Source organism: Lathamus discolor, chromosome 4, assembly GCF_037157495.1.
Source record: "Lathamus discolor isolate bLatDis1 chromosome 4, bLatDis1.hap1, whole genome shotgun sequence".
Taxonomy (NCBI): domain Eukaryota; kingdom Metazoa; phylum Chordata; class Aves; order Psittaciformes; family Psittacidae; genus Lathamus; species Lathamus discolor.
Genome location: NC_088887.1, coordinates 66,827,571 through 66,842,722, shown reverse-complemented (window position 1 = coordinate 66,842,722; position 15,152 = coordinate 66,827,571). Strand labels below are relative to the sequence as shown.

Sequence of the window (15,152 nt, the reverse complement as noted above, 5' to 3'; positions counted from 1 at the left end):
TTGCCTGAGGGCCTGGATGCCATTGTTTGAGCACAAGCAAGTGGTCATATGCATGCCAGAAACAGCTTGTCCCAGGTGAGATTCAGCTTTCTTTAATGGTTGTCTTGGTCTCTGGAAGGCACTGAGGAATTCTGCTGGCCTGGCTAGCGATTTGCAAAAGGACCAGTCAATTTTGCTGTCAGTGTTGGTCTCAATTTGAGTACACTGTGAATATCTTGTATGTAGACAGTGAACCACATAGAGTCTATTTAAACCACTGACTTCTCTGTAGTCCATCGCATTTTGCCTAAAGATGTTGAAAGGAGACTGTAATTTTCATGAAAGCCAGCCAGCATTTTAACCTATTTTTGGATTTCAAGGCTGATACAACCATCATACACAGAATATCCAGCATGCGTTTCTCTTATTCAAAGACAGCTTAAGGGCTGTTCCTACTTGCTTCCACATACTGACAAAATCAAGAAATTCCACAGTTGCACTGCGAAGGATTATGGAGAAATGTGACTGAAAAGCTGCCTCAAATTGCCAACAAAATAAAAATGTCTAAACAGAATATTCAGATACAATGTAATAGGTTTATTTTTTAAATCCAATTTGTAAAGGTCCCTTTTTAAACAAAACAAGAACAAAAAAATCAACACAATTCAGAGGGCTTATCTCATTTACCATATTCTTCCCCACTCTTCACTTATCATAACACAAAGCAGCAACTTATATTACTAGTGCTCATATAGTGCACTTATATGAATTTTGATTTGTGTATTAAGCTTTAAATACAATGTATTTTTCAGTGAGCATTGCCCAAAGAGTACACAACATTACACTTCCGAAGCATATGTTAAAAGAAAGGACAAGAAATGTATATCCAAGACAGTCAAACTCAAATATTTTTGACTTGGCAAATTCTATAACAAGTAACAGCAATTTTAAACTGCGTACAAAGCAGAACAGTGCCAACATGCCTCCGGTCTGTGAGCTATGGTAAAATATCAAGCGTACGTATAAAGGAGAGAAGCCGAAGGGAACTGCCACAAATTCAGAGCTAACCTGAGCACACCCAACTGCGACCGAACAAAGGCAGCCCTCTTTCCCACTCTATAATGCAAAGAGCCCAACAACAACGAAAAGCACTTCTACACTACACAGGAAGTGAAACTATTAACTTCTTCCAAGTTTGTCTCTGCGTTTTCCAACAACTCGTCCAGAAAAGGTGAACATCTAATTATACCAAACAAATGTACAAACTATAAAGTCAGAGAAGCTCCAGAAGATTGCCACTTTCAACCTTGCATAGTGATAGCTGGCATTGATATTGCTACCATAGCTTCAGCAGAAGATATGGAAAAGTAAGATCTTCGCTTCTAAGTGATGCACATACGTAACATTTTCCTCACAAAATTCCGTTAAACATTGTTTTAATAAAACAGCTCTAAAAAGGGAAAGATAGTGTTCACAAGCTTAGAAATAAAAAAATACAAAACCAGAACATTCCGTAATAATAATAAAAAATAATAAACATTCATCATAACATCACCTATTTTATCACTAAGTAAGCCCCATACATGCAACAAACTACAACTATTGTATAAGGCTGTCAAATTAAAAGTTTACTTTTCATATAAACAAAGTGTAAAAATAGCAATAAACTGCGATCTTCAAATTTAATGCTATGCGAGGATTTTGTCCCCTCTGTTTCATTTGGTAGCAATTTCAATATGCGCTCGATACAAAGGTCATCACCTAAGAACCGTGATACAAATACATTGTGCCTAGGACAGTATTGTCGTATCTCTGTTCAACCTTGACAGAATTGGAATGCTCAACAACACTACTGAGCTCGGGGATGCTTTCAGCAGTATCCCCAAACCCATGATAGTGTCCATAGTGCAAAGTATCTCCAGGGTCTTCCACCCATGAGGGCCGGTTAGAAACACAGCTACTAGGGCTTCCATTCAGATGGAGAGATCCACACATTTCGGTGGAGTTATTCATGGCTTTTTCTGGCTCGTCGGTGCCGTTACTGGTATGAATTCGATGCCTACTGGGAGAAGTTATTCCAGGAATTATTCCATTAGGTGTTAAACACTCCTCACGCCTGGCATCCATCCCACTGAGCTGTTGTGCGGTGGTGAAATCCAAATGTCCATTGATGGCACATCCATTTGTCAGTGCATTCAATATGGAGCTACTGCTATTCATATCTGCATTAAGAAATACACCTGTCACCAACAATTAAGAATAAATCGAAATACATCCACATGTCTCCACTATACTTCACTGATTTAAAAAATGTTTCCATACACAGCTTTGAAAATAATCTACTCTTTCTTTATTTATAACAGTATAGGTAGTTCAAAGTAAGGAGAGTTGACCAGTAACCTTGTAGTACGGATGCTTATGTTGTAAATACAACTATCTATCTACATTCAATGTGTAAATATGCCTATATTAATCTTGGCAAAGACAACACAAACTTCCCAGAATCTTTTTCATTTAACTGTATAAAATAAGTAGCAGACAACATTCTGGGCAGTGTTTTGAAAGGCAGAATAAAAGATATCTTTCCACCTTTACTGTAATGCACTCTTGGGCTGAAAGAATATGTACATACAAGAACTGAGTTATCTGTGAGAGGGTGAAGGTTTTCTTCTACCGTTTTTCAGCTGTAATTTATCTGTGGCTCTTTTAGTGGTAACTCACAGTACAACAGATGCTGAAATAGGTCAAATAAAGAAATGTTATGTTGGGGTGCTCACATAAAATATTTCGAAGTTCCTTTATTCTGAAAGCTCTTCCATTTATCTAGCTAGAATCTGTACAATCCACATGCAAAATGCCATACAACAGCAGCAGCAGAGTGCACAGAAGACTAAAAAAGATTAGAGTAGGAAACAAAATTCTAAAATGTGCATGCAATCCCCCACGGACAACTGTTTTGAAGCAATTTCTCCTCTGAATTTAGTAGTTAGTACAATGGTCTTTTATTTCCATAAACAGTTTTCATCAGTTTGTCTGAAATATATGGTTTTGCAGTGGTACTCAAAGTACTAGCACAAAAAAATGGGTGATACATTCTGCCTTAAAAATGCCTACCAGTAAAACACATCTAAAATGTACATCTATATTGGTAAAGACGAGCAAGGCAAATGTGGAAACTACAGATATATATGATGACATTTTAAGATTTTACTTTCTGCTATTATTCTTGGATACATGCACATATGTTTATATACATATGAATGCATAAACCTATGTGCAAAATAGGATTGCATTTACTGCGTATTTCCAGTTCAAGCCAGTTAAGTCCGCTGGTAACTTCTCACATTTGCAGAACATTGGGTTCCTGTATATAATGAGTACCACTGTTTGACAAGAAGCAATCTGAAGTTTTGGTTCTTTATTATTTTTTTTGCAAGGCTATTATATGAAATATGGATTAGGATACTGATACTTCACATACAGCAATACATAATGCCAAGAAATGTGTTTGATTTGTAACTCACTGGATGTACTCACTGCAGTTTCCTGTTTAGTCCCTACACGAGTTAAAATAACCACATCAGCTGAACTCAGAAACCATAAACTCTCATTGAATAGTGGAAATTAAAAAGAAACCCAAAATCCAAACCCATCAAGGCATCAAAGCTAATATTTCAGTGATGAAAATGCACAGGAGGAAATTTCATATAATGTTTATTAGCTGAAAAGTGCAAAATTTTAACTGTTTAAAAATAAATTCTCATAGGCTGGCTTTGCCAAATCAAATTTAATAAAAATGGCACTACTGTTAGTTAATATGCAAAAGTAGGTAATGAATAGTCTAGTGATAATTATAGACTGTTATCATATGTTAAAAATTAGCACCTATAGTAATAAGAGCATATTTATGAAAGACAATCATTTTTCCATAAATAAGAACACTTAGTAATTATCACTGGAAAATATCATAGTCTACTTCTTAAGTATTGATTATATATATATATATATGTATATATTTATTCCTAATATATTAAAATATCTATTATCATTCCTTTTGGTGAATCTGATCTATGGTACAAAGCATAAACATGTTTATCGCAGAACAAATTAAAGAAATTCATTTCTGAATGTAGTAATGCACTATCATAGTAACTCCATGCCTTTACCTACAAAGTGCATGGAAAAAGCTGACCCAAGACACTGAAACTTTATACACATCCTGGGGTTACCAAAAGCATCTTGATTAAGCAGCCCTTAAAAAAAATTAGAGCATTAATATTCACTAATACTAGTAACACTTGGACTGTTTCATGACGATCAGTACGAAACACAGAAACTGTTTTCCAAGTTACATTAGTTCCAAATACTAGTTACAGTATTTGTGTCCAGTCTTGTATTTACATTAAAAAACCCCACAGCAGAATCCTGCACTTCGGTTATCGTGTCTAAGCAAATTCTGAAAACACGGTATATGTCTCAACTATTCTTTATATTTGTTGAATATTTTGAATACAGTTTTGTGGTAACATATGTTATTTTCAAAGCTATATAAGCACTAGGATATATTTCCTTATGAAGCCTTCTTGGCAATTAAACCTATTTAACGGAAATTAAAAGAATAATTTACATTATTTTTGATTCCTACCAAAAATTCTAGCAACTAAAAGCAAGGCACAATGTAATACAAGCCTCCAGTTAAAAGTGAGACAGCCACTGTGGATTCCTGTTTATCTGAAATAATAATGAACTACTAATAAACCTTCTCTGTAACCATTACAATATTTTGTGTGAACAGCTAATTTCCGATGCCTACTAAACCCCCAGTGTAAAGGGTGTTACAGCAATACAACAGTTTTCAAGACTCTAGACAGCAATGTGCAAAAATAAAAGACTAAGTTTTATACTTAAATTAAAAATAAAATGCATATTGATTCTTGCAACGACAAGGAGTTTGCATTGCAGAAACAGTGTATATTTCAATTTCTTTTGGTCCAACAGAAGCACTCTCCTGTTGTTTGGTGTCTTCAACCATTTGAATGTTGTTGCAGTTAACAGGTAACTGTCCACTCCCACCTGATACAACAGCAAACTCTCTATCAACGTGCATATTGTCAGCATCGTCCTCAACTCCGCCATTCGTCATTGGTATTAAGCCATCAAAGCTGTAAGCTGATAAAATGAAGTCACATTTAGTCACTGGTGCAACTTGAAAACTCAGCCAACAAGTACTTCAATTATTAAAGAAAAAACCTTTTATAAAGAAATGTGAACTGTTCACATCTGAAAACTTCTGACATGTTTGGAATTACAAATACAGAATAAGTAAATGCTAAGTACTTGCACACTCACTTTAATTCCTCAGAATGGAAAACTACCAGTGTATCTATCAGATTCAGCAATTACATATCAAACAATTATTAGTCTAATATACTAATAGATTGAATAAAGAGTCATTTAAGTTACTCATATTCAGGCTTTACAGCTAGTGTGCCTGACAGTCACACACAGTCTCCACCTCACATTTGTGTCCTGTCAGTCTGGACTGCTCCCTCTTTCAGCGCCAAGGGCCATTTCCCAGTAACCCACCCCCTGGTCATACCAGACTGCTCCAGGGATCCCTTCAAGAGCTGAACAAACATCTGTTTTCCAAGAAAAGCTGGCAAGTGGGTAGACTGCCATGGGAAATGCTTTCATAAACAAGATGCGCTTGCCTCACTACCTCATATACCTACCACCCAAAGCCTTGCTCCAGTACTACCCCATCAGACCCTGCACTGTTCTCACACTGACATTAACACATCTTTCTATACACACTGTACACACTCCTAGTTATGCTATAAACAGCTGCTTTAGTAGACTGCAAGTCAGCCGTCATTACCTTGGGCACAACAGATGTTTTTGTAAACTGCTTGTTTGTAAAGAACCTTAAGCAATAGCTGAAGTGTTTCAGGGCCAAAGAGATCACACAGGGCTTAAAGGAAACACAGGCCCTTGGATCAGTGAGCTTCAACTCTCCCTGAGCCAGGAAGAAAAAGGCATTTTTTCTAGTTACCTAGACGGGTATCAAAGTGCAGTTTCATGCTGGCCAGTTCAAGGGTACACCTGGCAATACTCTCCATCCCTACCTCATAAAGAACACAAAAGCAGCCATGCTGGGACTTGTGACACTGTGATACAGTTAAGTCACTGGTTGTATACAGCAGGTCAGCACTGCACGTAGCACGTACAGCACAAAGCAAAAGCCAAGCTGCCAAGGGCCATCAGCCACTAGGGCTGGGATTAGGACTGCCGCAAACACAGCCATGTGACCAGCAGGCCCAGCGCACACCGTCATCATCCTCATCATGATCATCATCATCTTTGACCATGTGCACCACCCAACCAGCCCAGCGATCAGGGTGAAATTTCTGGAACCGGTTTCAGAAAAATTGATACAAAATCCAGCACATTTCTAAGCCAAAATTAAAAACTGTTTGTGCATATCCTGAAAGCAGCCACTACTTAAGTTCAGCTTCAGCCCTTGGAAGTAATTTTTGCATTACAGTTGAATGTAATCAGTTTCTGTCACAGTGTATCATGTACCAATGTTGGTTAGTTTTGAGGCTGAAGGATTTTTGAATACTATGCACCCAATAGGAGATATATATGTGTGCATGTAAACAAAATTACACAAGTAACACCCATGAACTTCTTAGTTCAGCTATTCCAGGACAAAGGGCGAAGCACAGCTGAAGTATTTCTCTTCTTCCAACTCTACTGCCTACAGGTTCATGTAAGGGGCACATGCTATGTGCCTGGTCACAAAAAGCAGGTTTTCAAAAGCAGTGACTGCTCCAGTTTGGCGTATGGCCACCAAAATCTGACTCTTTCCTGCGAAGAGGTTGCCTGCATTCTGAGCACATGAAATCTCCTGTGCAAATAGTTTTTAAAGGACAACAGAATAGTGTGATTGTGGTAAAGGCAAAATTACCTTAAGCACAAAGATGGCCTCTCATTACTCAGCCTTGTTGTTTACCGAGTGCCTCAAGAACAGTGATTCATTCTCACTCCAATAGACTTTTTACACTGATTTGATAGGTATTACTAATGCTCATGTTTTTGAGGGCGGATGCATCAGATTAGAAACTTCAGCTTTGCAGCTGGGATGAATCTCTTAATTGCTTTAAAAAACCTTCAAGCAATGCAGCAAAGCTTTTGGCTTTGTTTGCAAAGGTCTTTAAAAAGTCATACCAGTAAAAATTTCAAGTATTACCTATTCTGCTTTTCTAACATCTCTGCAACTGCTTAGGAGATCTTGTTAACTTAAATATGTTGTCTATTTGTTTGCTCAATGCAACCTATCCACCGTTTATGCTGAAAGGTAACAAAGATACTGCTATTAAATGACAACATAGAGAAGAAAAACAGCTAGCCCATGTCACTCACAGATTGTGGGGAAATGTTTCCAATTGACTAGATTGGAGCAGTTTTCTGAATCTAGAAGAGACTGCTGGTTATGAACATTTGTAAGGAATAGCTCTTCAAAACGAAAGGTACATATCTTTGACTACAAGCAGCAAGTCCCAGGAACAGAACATGAATGCACTGATGAAGTCTTTTTGCAGCTGTTACAGGCATCTGCATACTTGTGCATGTTCGCTCATTTTATGTAGCTATTTAAGGAGGTTATTCCTGAAAAGCAGTCCTGCATTTAACTGTATAGGTGTTCTTATCTATCATGAAATTACTTACAGTGTAGACCAATTACATCCTGTATTTCCCAAATTGAAGTAATGCATCCCATTTATGACTGGCTATGGCCTGTTAACGCCTCAGATCCTGGTATAGTTGAAATGGTGGCTGGATAGCAAGGACTAAAGCAATTACTAGAGTGTCAATATTGATGTAATTTGTGTTGTCCATGTCATACTTAGAAGCATTGTTTTAGTCTCAATACCTCTCTTGTTATCTGGAATTAAGCCCATTTTATTTGGCTTACTAACAGTCACATCTGTTAGAACAATATAAACTTTAGCTGAAGGAAGTGTCCCTAATGCTAGACACAGAAAAAGAAATGAGGTTTGCATGCAGACTGGTGCATTCTTTTTAATAATCTGATGGGATGACCAACAGAAATAAAGCAGAGTTTCCATTAGTCAAGGCGCTCAAAAATGTAAAAAATGATTCCTTCATATAGCCACCAAGAAAAAAGGATAGAATCATAGGAGTATGAGGTTGGAAGGCACCTCAAGGATCATCTGGTCCAACCTCTCTTGTCAAAAGCAGTAGACAAGATGTCCCAGCACCCCGTCCAACTGAATCTTGAAGTGTCCAATGTTGGGGCATCCACCATTTGCCTAGGGAAATTATTACAATGCTGATTGTTCTAATTGTGAAAAACTTTCCTCTTGTGCCCAACCAGAATCTCCCCAGGAATAATCTGTACTCGTATCTTTGAGGTTGTACTATGATATTATTGCTGGCAGAGGAAGAAGCACAATCCTCAATGCACAAGGCTGAATAGGAATCCTTAAGGCTCATCCTAGTCTTGCATCCTCCTGTAAGGGATCAGTTCCCCTTGGAACATGATCCTGGAAACTTCAGTTACATTAATGCCACAGATACAACCCTCTCTGTTTGAGAAACCTTTTTCCATTAAATTTCTTTCATCCATCTTATCTAGCAGCCAGGTTTTGAATTGTGAATCAATCCCAAAGGGAAAATTGAGTAGAAGCTAATTTCAGCTACTACTCCTCCACATACTATTCTTGGCATCACGTAACTTTAGCACTCTCTGTAAACAGAAATTCCTGAACACACCGAGATGATGACAGGGAGAGCTGGGATCCTGTGGCACATAATAACGGTATTCATCTGCTTCTTGTATTGATATGTAACTTAGGTATGTACATGAGTTTGTCAAGAATACTCAACATCCATTCTCAAAGGCTTTAAAAATGTTTATTTTCCTTTCTCAGCAACAGTCTCACCCCCATCCCTTTTACCTCCGGGCTCTCACCTTCAGTTCTAGCCTTCTTTACTCCAGCAGACTCTGAATCTTCAAAGGATCTCTTTCGACTTGTCCCACCACTGAATGGATTGGGACCTGCATTCTGATGAACCCCATTTAAGGTGCCATTGCTATAGAAACGATTCAGGTGACAGTTCTGGAGGTTCAAGAGAAACTGGGCACATTCTTGGAAGCCCTGGGTATGTGCAAGGTCTGCTGCTGTCAGGCCACTGGCATTTCTCAAGCTGTACAATACAAAGGAACTGAATTACACTCATTCATCAAGCCAGCATGCTGCTGCTGCTGCCCTTACTGACTATCTATCTGTTGGTGAGAGAAAACATACACTTAGCAAATTTCCATTAAGAAATTAGTTAACAATCTTAGTTTTATAACTAACTTACTTTTCCCACATATATCTGGCTTCTACACAAATTTGGGAGACAATGCACTTTTAAATAAAATCAATATACTATGTGACTTAAAAAAAACATCTTCCTATTTAAAGTTCTCAAAATGCTTTACTCTAAAATAGTCTGAAGTATCTAGTCTTTACGTAAACTTCAGACTACTTTAAGCCTTGAATTTTATCATCTTCTGCAATCTATTGCTTTAACTTGAGCAAAAGATCAAAAACCCAAAACAAACTTAACATGACTTGGCAATTGTCCATGGCATTCTGGTTTCTAAGGTAACAACATCATCACTATTCTTCCTAACAACAAAATATATACATATATAGGAAAAGATAGAGAGATAAAGATGCTATATTTAGTTATGCTTTGCTTATTTTATTTTTTTCTGATTTGTTTCTCATTTCAAAGTGTGTGACATCATAAGTGCTGGGACTTGCTTTGTTATTTGAACAGGAATATCCTAATGCATCAAGGAGATTATAAATGAAACCAGGTAGGACAGATAGGGACGTAGAGGTTTAATCTGAGAAAGTACTGTATCATATGCATTTACACAAACATACAGTATGTCTGTGCTTAGAAAATACAGGCTTAGAAATACAGGCTAACTTCATAAGGATTTGCATGAAAGCGGAGACAAGAGGGCCAGAAGTGACAAAACTAGATTGTTAAGTGAAAGATACCAATGAACATTTCTGAAGTTTTTTTACACCTTTCCGGACAGATCCAACTAGTCAGAAAACCGAATTTTTGTTTCTTGGCTTCAGCAGTTTACAAAAGTCTATCAAGTCTATTACTTAAATATCCAGAAACAGACCAGCCAACAGTGTAAGAATTCAGAAGATTAATAGCCCTAATTCTGTTGAAACTCGTATGAAGCAGAAAATTCACTCCAGCTCACAGAAAATAAAGAACAAAGCCCAGATTTGCTTCCTGTATCACTGCAACTTATTTGCTATGAGACTAAAAAAATCTTCAGAAACTGTTACTGCAAGACCAATTCCATAAATGGATACTGCTAGATCACATAATATTTGGAAGATTGAGTCAAAATACTACAGAATCAGAAAAAACATTAGGCTAGATCAGGGGTAATGTCATATTTTAAGTCATCATTTACTTGGACCACTAGTGAAAATCCAGAGAAAAGCGGCCAAGAGAGCTCTAGAAAGTAAGACATTGGAGAACCAAAAAAAATATTAGTTAGACATGAACTCTCAAGGCATAGGTATTTGTTCTACATACCTAAAAGATATGCGCAAAGAGAATAATTTGTTCTGTACATCTAGTGCAGGCACTACATGAATGGGATTAACACGAACAAAGGATATTTCAGTTTAGGCATTAGGAGAAAGCTTTAAAGTATAAAGTTTGCTGAATCTCCAGAGGGCTCTCTTCTCCCTCCTCATTTTAAGAACAGATTATCATTTCGGAAATCCTGCAAAATAGTTGATCCTTTCCCACACTTCAACTACATGGCCTGCTAAAGTCCCTGCTAACAACATTTAATGCATTTTCAGTAGTTCAAATTTACTTGTGTAGCAGAAGGACACAACATGATGCAACTACAATTTAAGAAACAGAAATGTCAGTATAGCTGTTTTGGTCAAATAGAATAGCTCAGTTCTTGGAAATTTAAGTTCAGAGCCTCAAGAGGACAGTAAAGGAAATATAAACAGGAGCAAATTTAAAGTTACACAAAGATAAAAATGGCCAAAACAAGACGGTGTTGACCGACCACCTTATTTAATTAAACTTCAAGGAGTAAATAATTCTATTACTTAGTAAATGTTATTGGACAATAACTCTGCTCTGAAAAATGGACTGCAAGACAGACAACAGTTAGGTCACCATTTCCCAAAGGAATGTCAATATAAGTTGCCAGAAGCACTTGGAGATGTACAAGCTAAGATGCAAGTGTGTAAGGCTACATAAGTGAACTCCAGGAAAGAAAGGTTTCCCAGAAACAAAATAAATGAACTTGGTGTTTGCCAGATTTTAAAATGTAATGACCCTTCATATTTTTAGATGCTTGACATTTTTAGATCTGTCCCCACTTCTTCCTGAACCGCTTACCCTTAATGGGTAGACAAAGATATACTTGTTCTACGGGATTATTCTGGAAGCACCACATAGGTTTTCAAGGGACTGAAACACACTGGATATAACATTCTTGCTTCTGAGAGTTTAGAAATGTCTCTCTTAAAAACCTGAGTCTGAATTTAGCCTGTCAATATCAAGAGAATTTCCTGTGTTCAGAAGTTAGTAATGAAAACAAAAGAGAGGGGAAAAAAAGTCCAATCAAATGTAAGGAGATTACAGGACCTAGAAGACTAGTAACTGATTGGCAGACTGCTGTGAAAGAGGACACGACTATGTTAAACTGGCTTGCATTCCAATATTAAAGAAAAGGAGAAGATGGCAAAATGGTAGAACCTCTTTGAGTTCTGACTTTCTCAAAAACAGGCTACAAAGATCTACTCCTTTAGCTGGTTTGTCTAGCCTTCTCTAGGAGGAAAAATCTGTCAGTGGGAACACAAAAGGCAACAAGAGCTAACTAACCATGCTATACCAGCTCATCATAATGAAATGAATGTAATCCAAGAAAAAAAGGCTAAATGAAAAAAAATGCTTTTAAAACATATCACAGAGTTCTACCAGACTGGAATAATTTTATGCATTTCCAAAATATGTAGAAATACTGCCACCACTGTGAGGATCCTGAGCGCATAACAGAAAAATACAGTCCTTCTAGTAAACCCTGGCATACCTGAATGAACGTAAGACACCTACTAGACAAGTCTTTAAAAGTGTTACTCTGGACTTGAGTAGAACTATCCTGTTATAGATAAGCAGTAGTTACGAAGAGCTGGGAACATCTATTACTAGATCTGCAGTATATGGTCTACCTCAAATGCTGTCAGTGCCTGAAAATGAAGCAGTTACCTCAGCTTACTCCATGCATTAAGAATATAAAAGCCATTACTGTAAACACACCCCATTATAAGAACAAAAATAGAAATGGTTCACTGCCCCAGCTACACATAAAACTAAAAGGAGTTCACTCTCTTATGTGCAATTCCTGTGCCAGCCCTTGATAAATGTAAACTCTCAAGTGGAAAGGAGGAAAGAGTAACTGAAGATTCATTTGGCTGTTACGTAGAATATACCTGACATGGACTGCATGATTAAAAGAAATAAAAATAAACCAACAGCCAGGAAACTCAAAGAGGTAACCACTATATTTAAGTAAATTTTCAACTACTTCAATTATTAGAGCTATTCCTTGAAAGATACTTCACTTCTTATAGCTGCCTACATTTATGCAAATTATGCATTTATTTATGCAAATAAAAAGTATTTGACTAGGCAAAGGATGTTGTAACTGAACATAACTTCAAGACCTGGACTGTGAAAGGCAACCAGAGGAAAAAAAGAAAAATCATTGGACAACATGGACATAAATACCTCAAAATTTAATCTCTCTTGGAAAAGAAGAATTAAAACCTTCTTTTCTACCCATCCTTCGTTTTTTTTAGTAAGTTAAAAATCCCTCCGGTACTAGCTTTGATTGATCTTTTATCCTAAACACCTTGAAGTAGTGGATGCTCCAAAGAAGCTCAGAACACACTGTTTGATTTAAATCTTCAGGCAACCTGTCCTTTTGTTACTGCTAATCATACTGTGAATATGACAGTTCTATTTCTGTAACTGCATTACTCAGAATTTTAGCATAAGTAAGGCAATTTCCTTCTCTTTTGGGTTTTTTTTTTTTTTTTGGGGTGGAGGGGTGGCATTTTTCCCCCCACAAAGATGCCAAACTTGAGGACAAGCTCGTTTCTTTTCAGGGTTTTTCTCTAAGTGAGGCTATCTAACTGACTGAAGACTAGGCAAATAGAAAGCTATAGACTGTATTTTCCAAAGATGATCTTATGAAGGAAGCAGCTACCAGTAAGAAAGGTGTGGAAGGATGCAAGAAAGTCTTATTACAGAAAATAAGACTAAGCCTTGAAAAGTTCCATGGATTTTATGATTAGTCAGTCTTTTATTGAATAGCATTCATCAACTTGGTGCAGTATTTTCTAAAGGCTGTCCTAGTTACTGTGAAAACAGACAGCTGTGCTCCAAAAACTTAACTCCCTCTCTCTCCAGGGAAAAAAAAATAAAAATCCAAAACCTGAAGACATCTCTGAAAGTCAGTCCAGCTACATGAACAGGTGTAAAAACTGAAGGAAGGACAGTGAAAACTTAAGCTCTGAAAATGCTATTCCCATTTTAGCACCTACTCTGGAAAGGAACATAGATGAAAGCTTGAACTGACAAGCAGGAGTAAAATTCGTTACTTAACCTTGCCCAGGAAAAATGAGTTTTGGTAAGCGGTCAGAAAGTCAGTTCACTCTATGCTTAGAAAACACATACCTTGCATCATTTCCAAAGGAATTAAAGAATCTGAAAAACGAATGAGTCCTGTTAAGATTCTTTTACTTGCCAGTATTTTTTTGTTCTGTAGTTTATTCACCATTTCCACAAAGTAGAATCATGAAGTGTATCATTTACCCTCAGCCTTGGTGTAGGCTAAAATCCAGGAGCTGAGAATCAGACACACTGTTTTCTTCAGAGTACAGAAGATGCTAACTCCGAAGCAAAAGACAGACAAATGTAATCAGAAAGATACATTTCCTTACTATAAAGTTATGCTAAATAGAAAAAAATCCACGAGGAAAGTTGAGGGAAGTCTGAATATGGATGAGTATATGTAGGTGATCTTGAAGTTCCTTGACAGATGACATTTAACACTTGCATTGATCTGTACTGACAGGTGTTTTATAAATAAACTCAAAACATGCACTGTTATATTAAGGTTTAAAGCTTTGATTTTTTTATATACATTTATTCACGCACCTACAGTGCTTAAAACAACATTCTTAGAACACATTTTCGTTCTTCCGCCAAGTGATGTCCACAAGCAGTCTTCAAAACTGACTAATCTTGGCATGAAGATGACTTTTTTCTGAAACCTCTTTTTCTCCCTCAGGTTGACATCATCGAACTCCCATTGTGAAGCCCCAGTTCATCTACGAGTCTTGGTATCAAATTAAAGCAGCTATAAAGAGGACACTGATGAAGCATATGTTCAGATACTTTCTTCTTCTGAAAAGTTCTTTAAGATGTTGGCTGTCAGTGTAATCAAAATGTTTTTCAGAAGCAAAAGAGGTATGTTATCTGACCAAACAGGACTGGGGTACAGAAACATGATGTTAACTTTCAGTTTAGGAAGATGTTCTTGTTATTTCTATCTAACCACAATTTGTTGTTTTGGAAAGTTTACTAAAGGAAGGAAAAAATATCTGAAGCAAGCTCTCAAAAAATATGCAACACACTTCCACTATGATTAAGTTACAGAAAGCTAAAAAAAACCCAACCCAAACAAATACAAAACTTAGTTGTTTAAATATAGCTACCTTTATGTAAGAAAGATTTATTTCAAGATAACTTACAAAATTTACTCAGAAAGATTTGTAGAAAGGAAAAAGACTTGTGCTTCTTGCATTGAATTATAAATCATATTGAATTTACTTAGAAAAAACTTGATTCTAAGTTGTTCCAATTATTGGTATTTTTCATACTTATTGGAGGGAAAAAATCATGTGTTTAACATCAAACTACATTTGAAATACACTATCTTCCACTTATAATGTCACATACCTTGAAAACCAAAACAAATGTTTGCTACAAAAAGTCAACAGTAAATCTTTTTGGAAAAAAAA

General features: G+C 36.8%; 1 protein-coding gene across 2 annotated transcripts in view; it reads right to left on the bottom strand.

Moving 5' to 3' along the window:
* Nucleotides 1–555: 555 nt before the first annotated feature.
* The window catches only part of ANKRD10 (ankyrin repeat domain 10), a 38,126-nt gene continuing 23,529 nt past the window's right edge, over nt 556–15,152 (bottom strand). Inside the window, exons 4-7 of one of the 2 annotated variants that reach the window (XM_065677912.1) lie at nt 13,804–13,833; nt 8,978–9,213; nt 5,053–5,148; nt 556–2,201 (exon numbers count right to left, since the gene is read on the bottom strand). In XM_065677912.1, coding sequence (XP_065533984.1) covers nt 1,741–2,201; nt 5,053–5,148; nt 8,978–9,213; nt 13,804–13,833 — 823 coding nt within the window. In that variant the 3' untranslated portion in view covers nt 556–1,740. The remainder of the gene's footprint in view (nt 2,202–5,052; nt 5,149–8,977; nt 9,214–13,803; nt 13,834–15,152) is intronic. The other variant, XM_065677913.1, reaches the window with a different exon arrangement.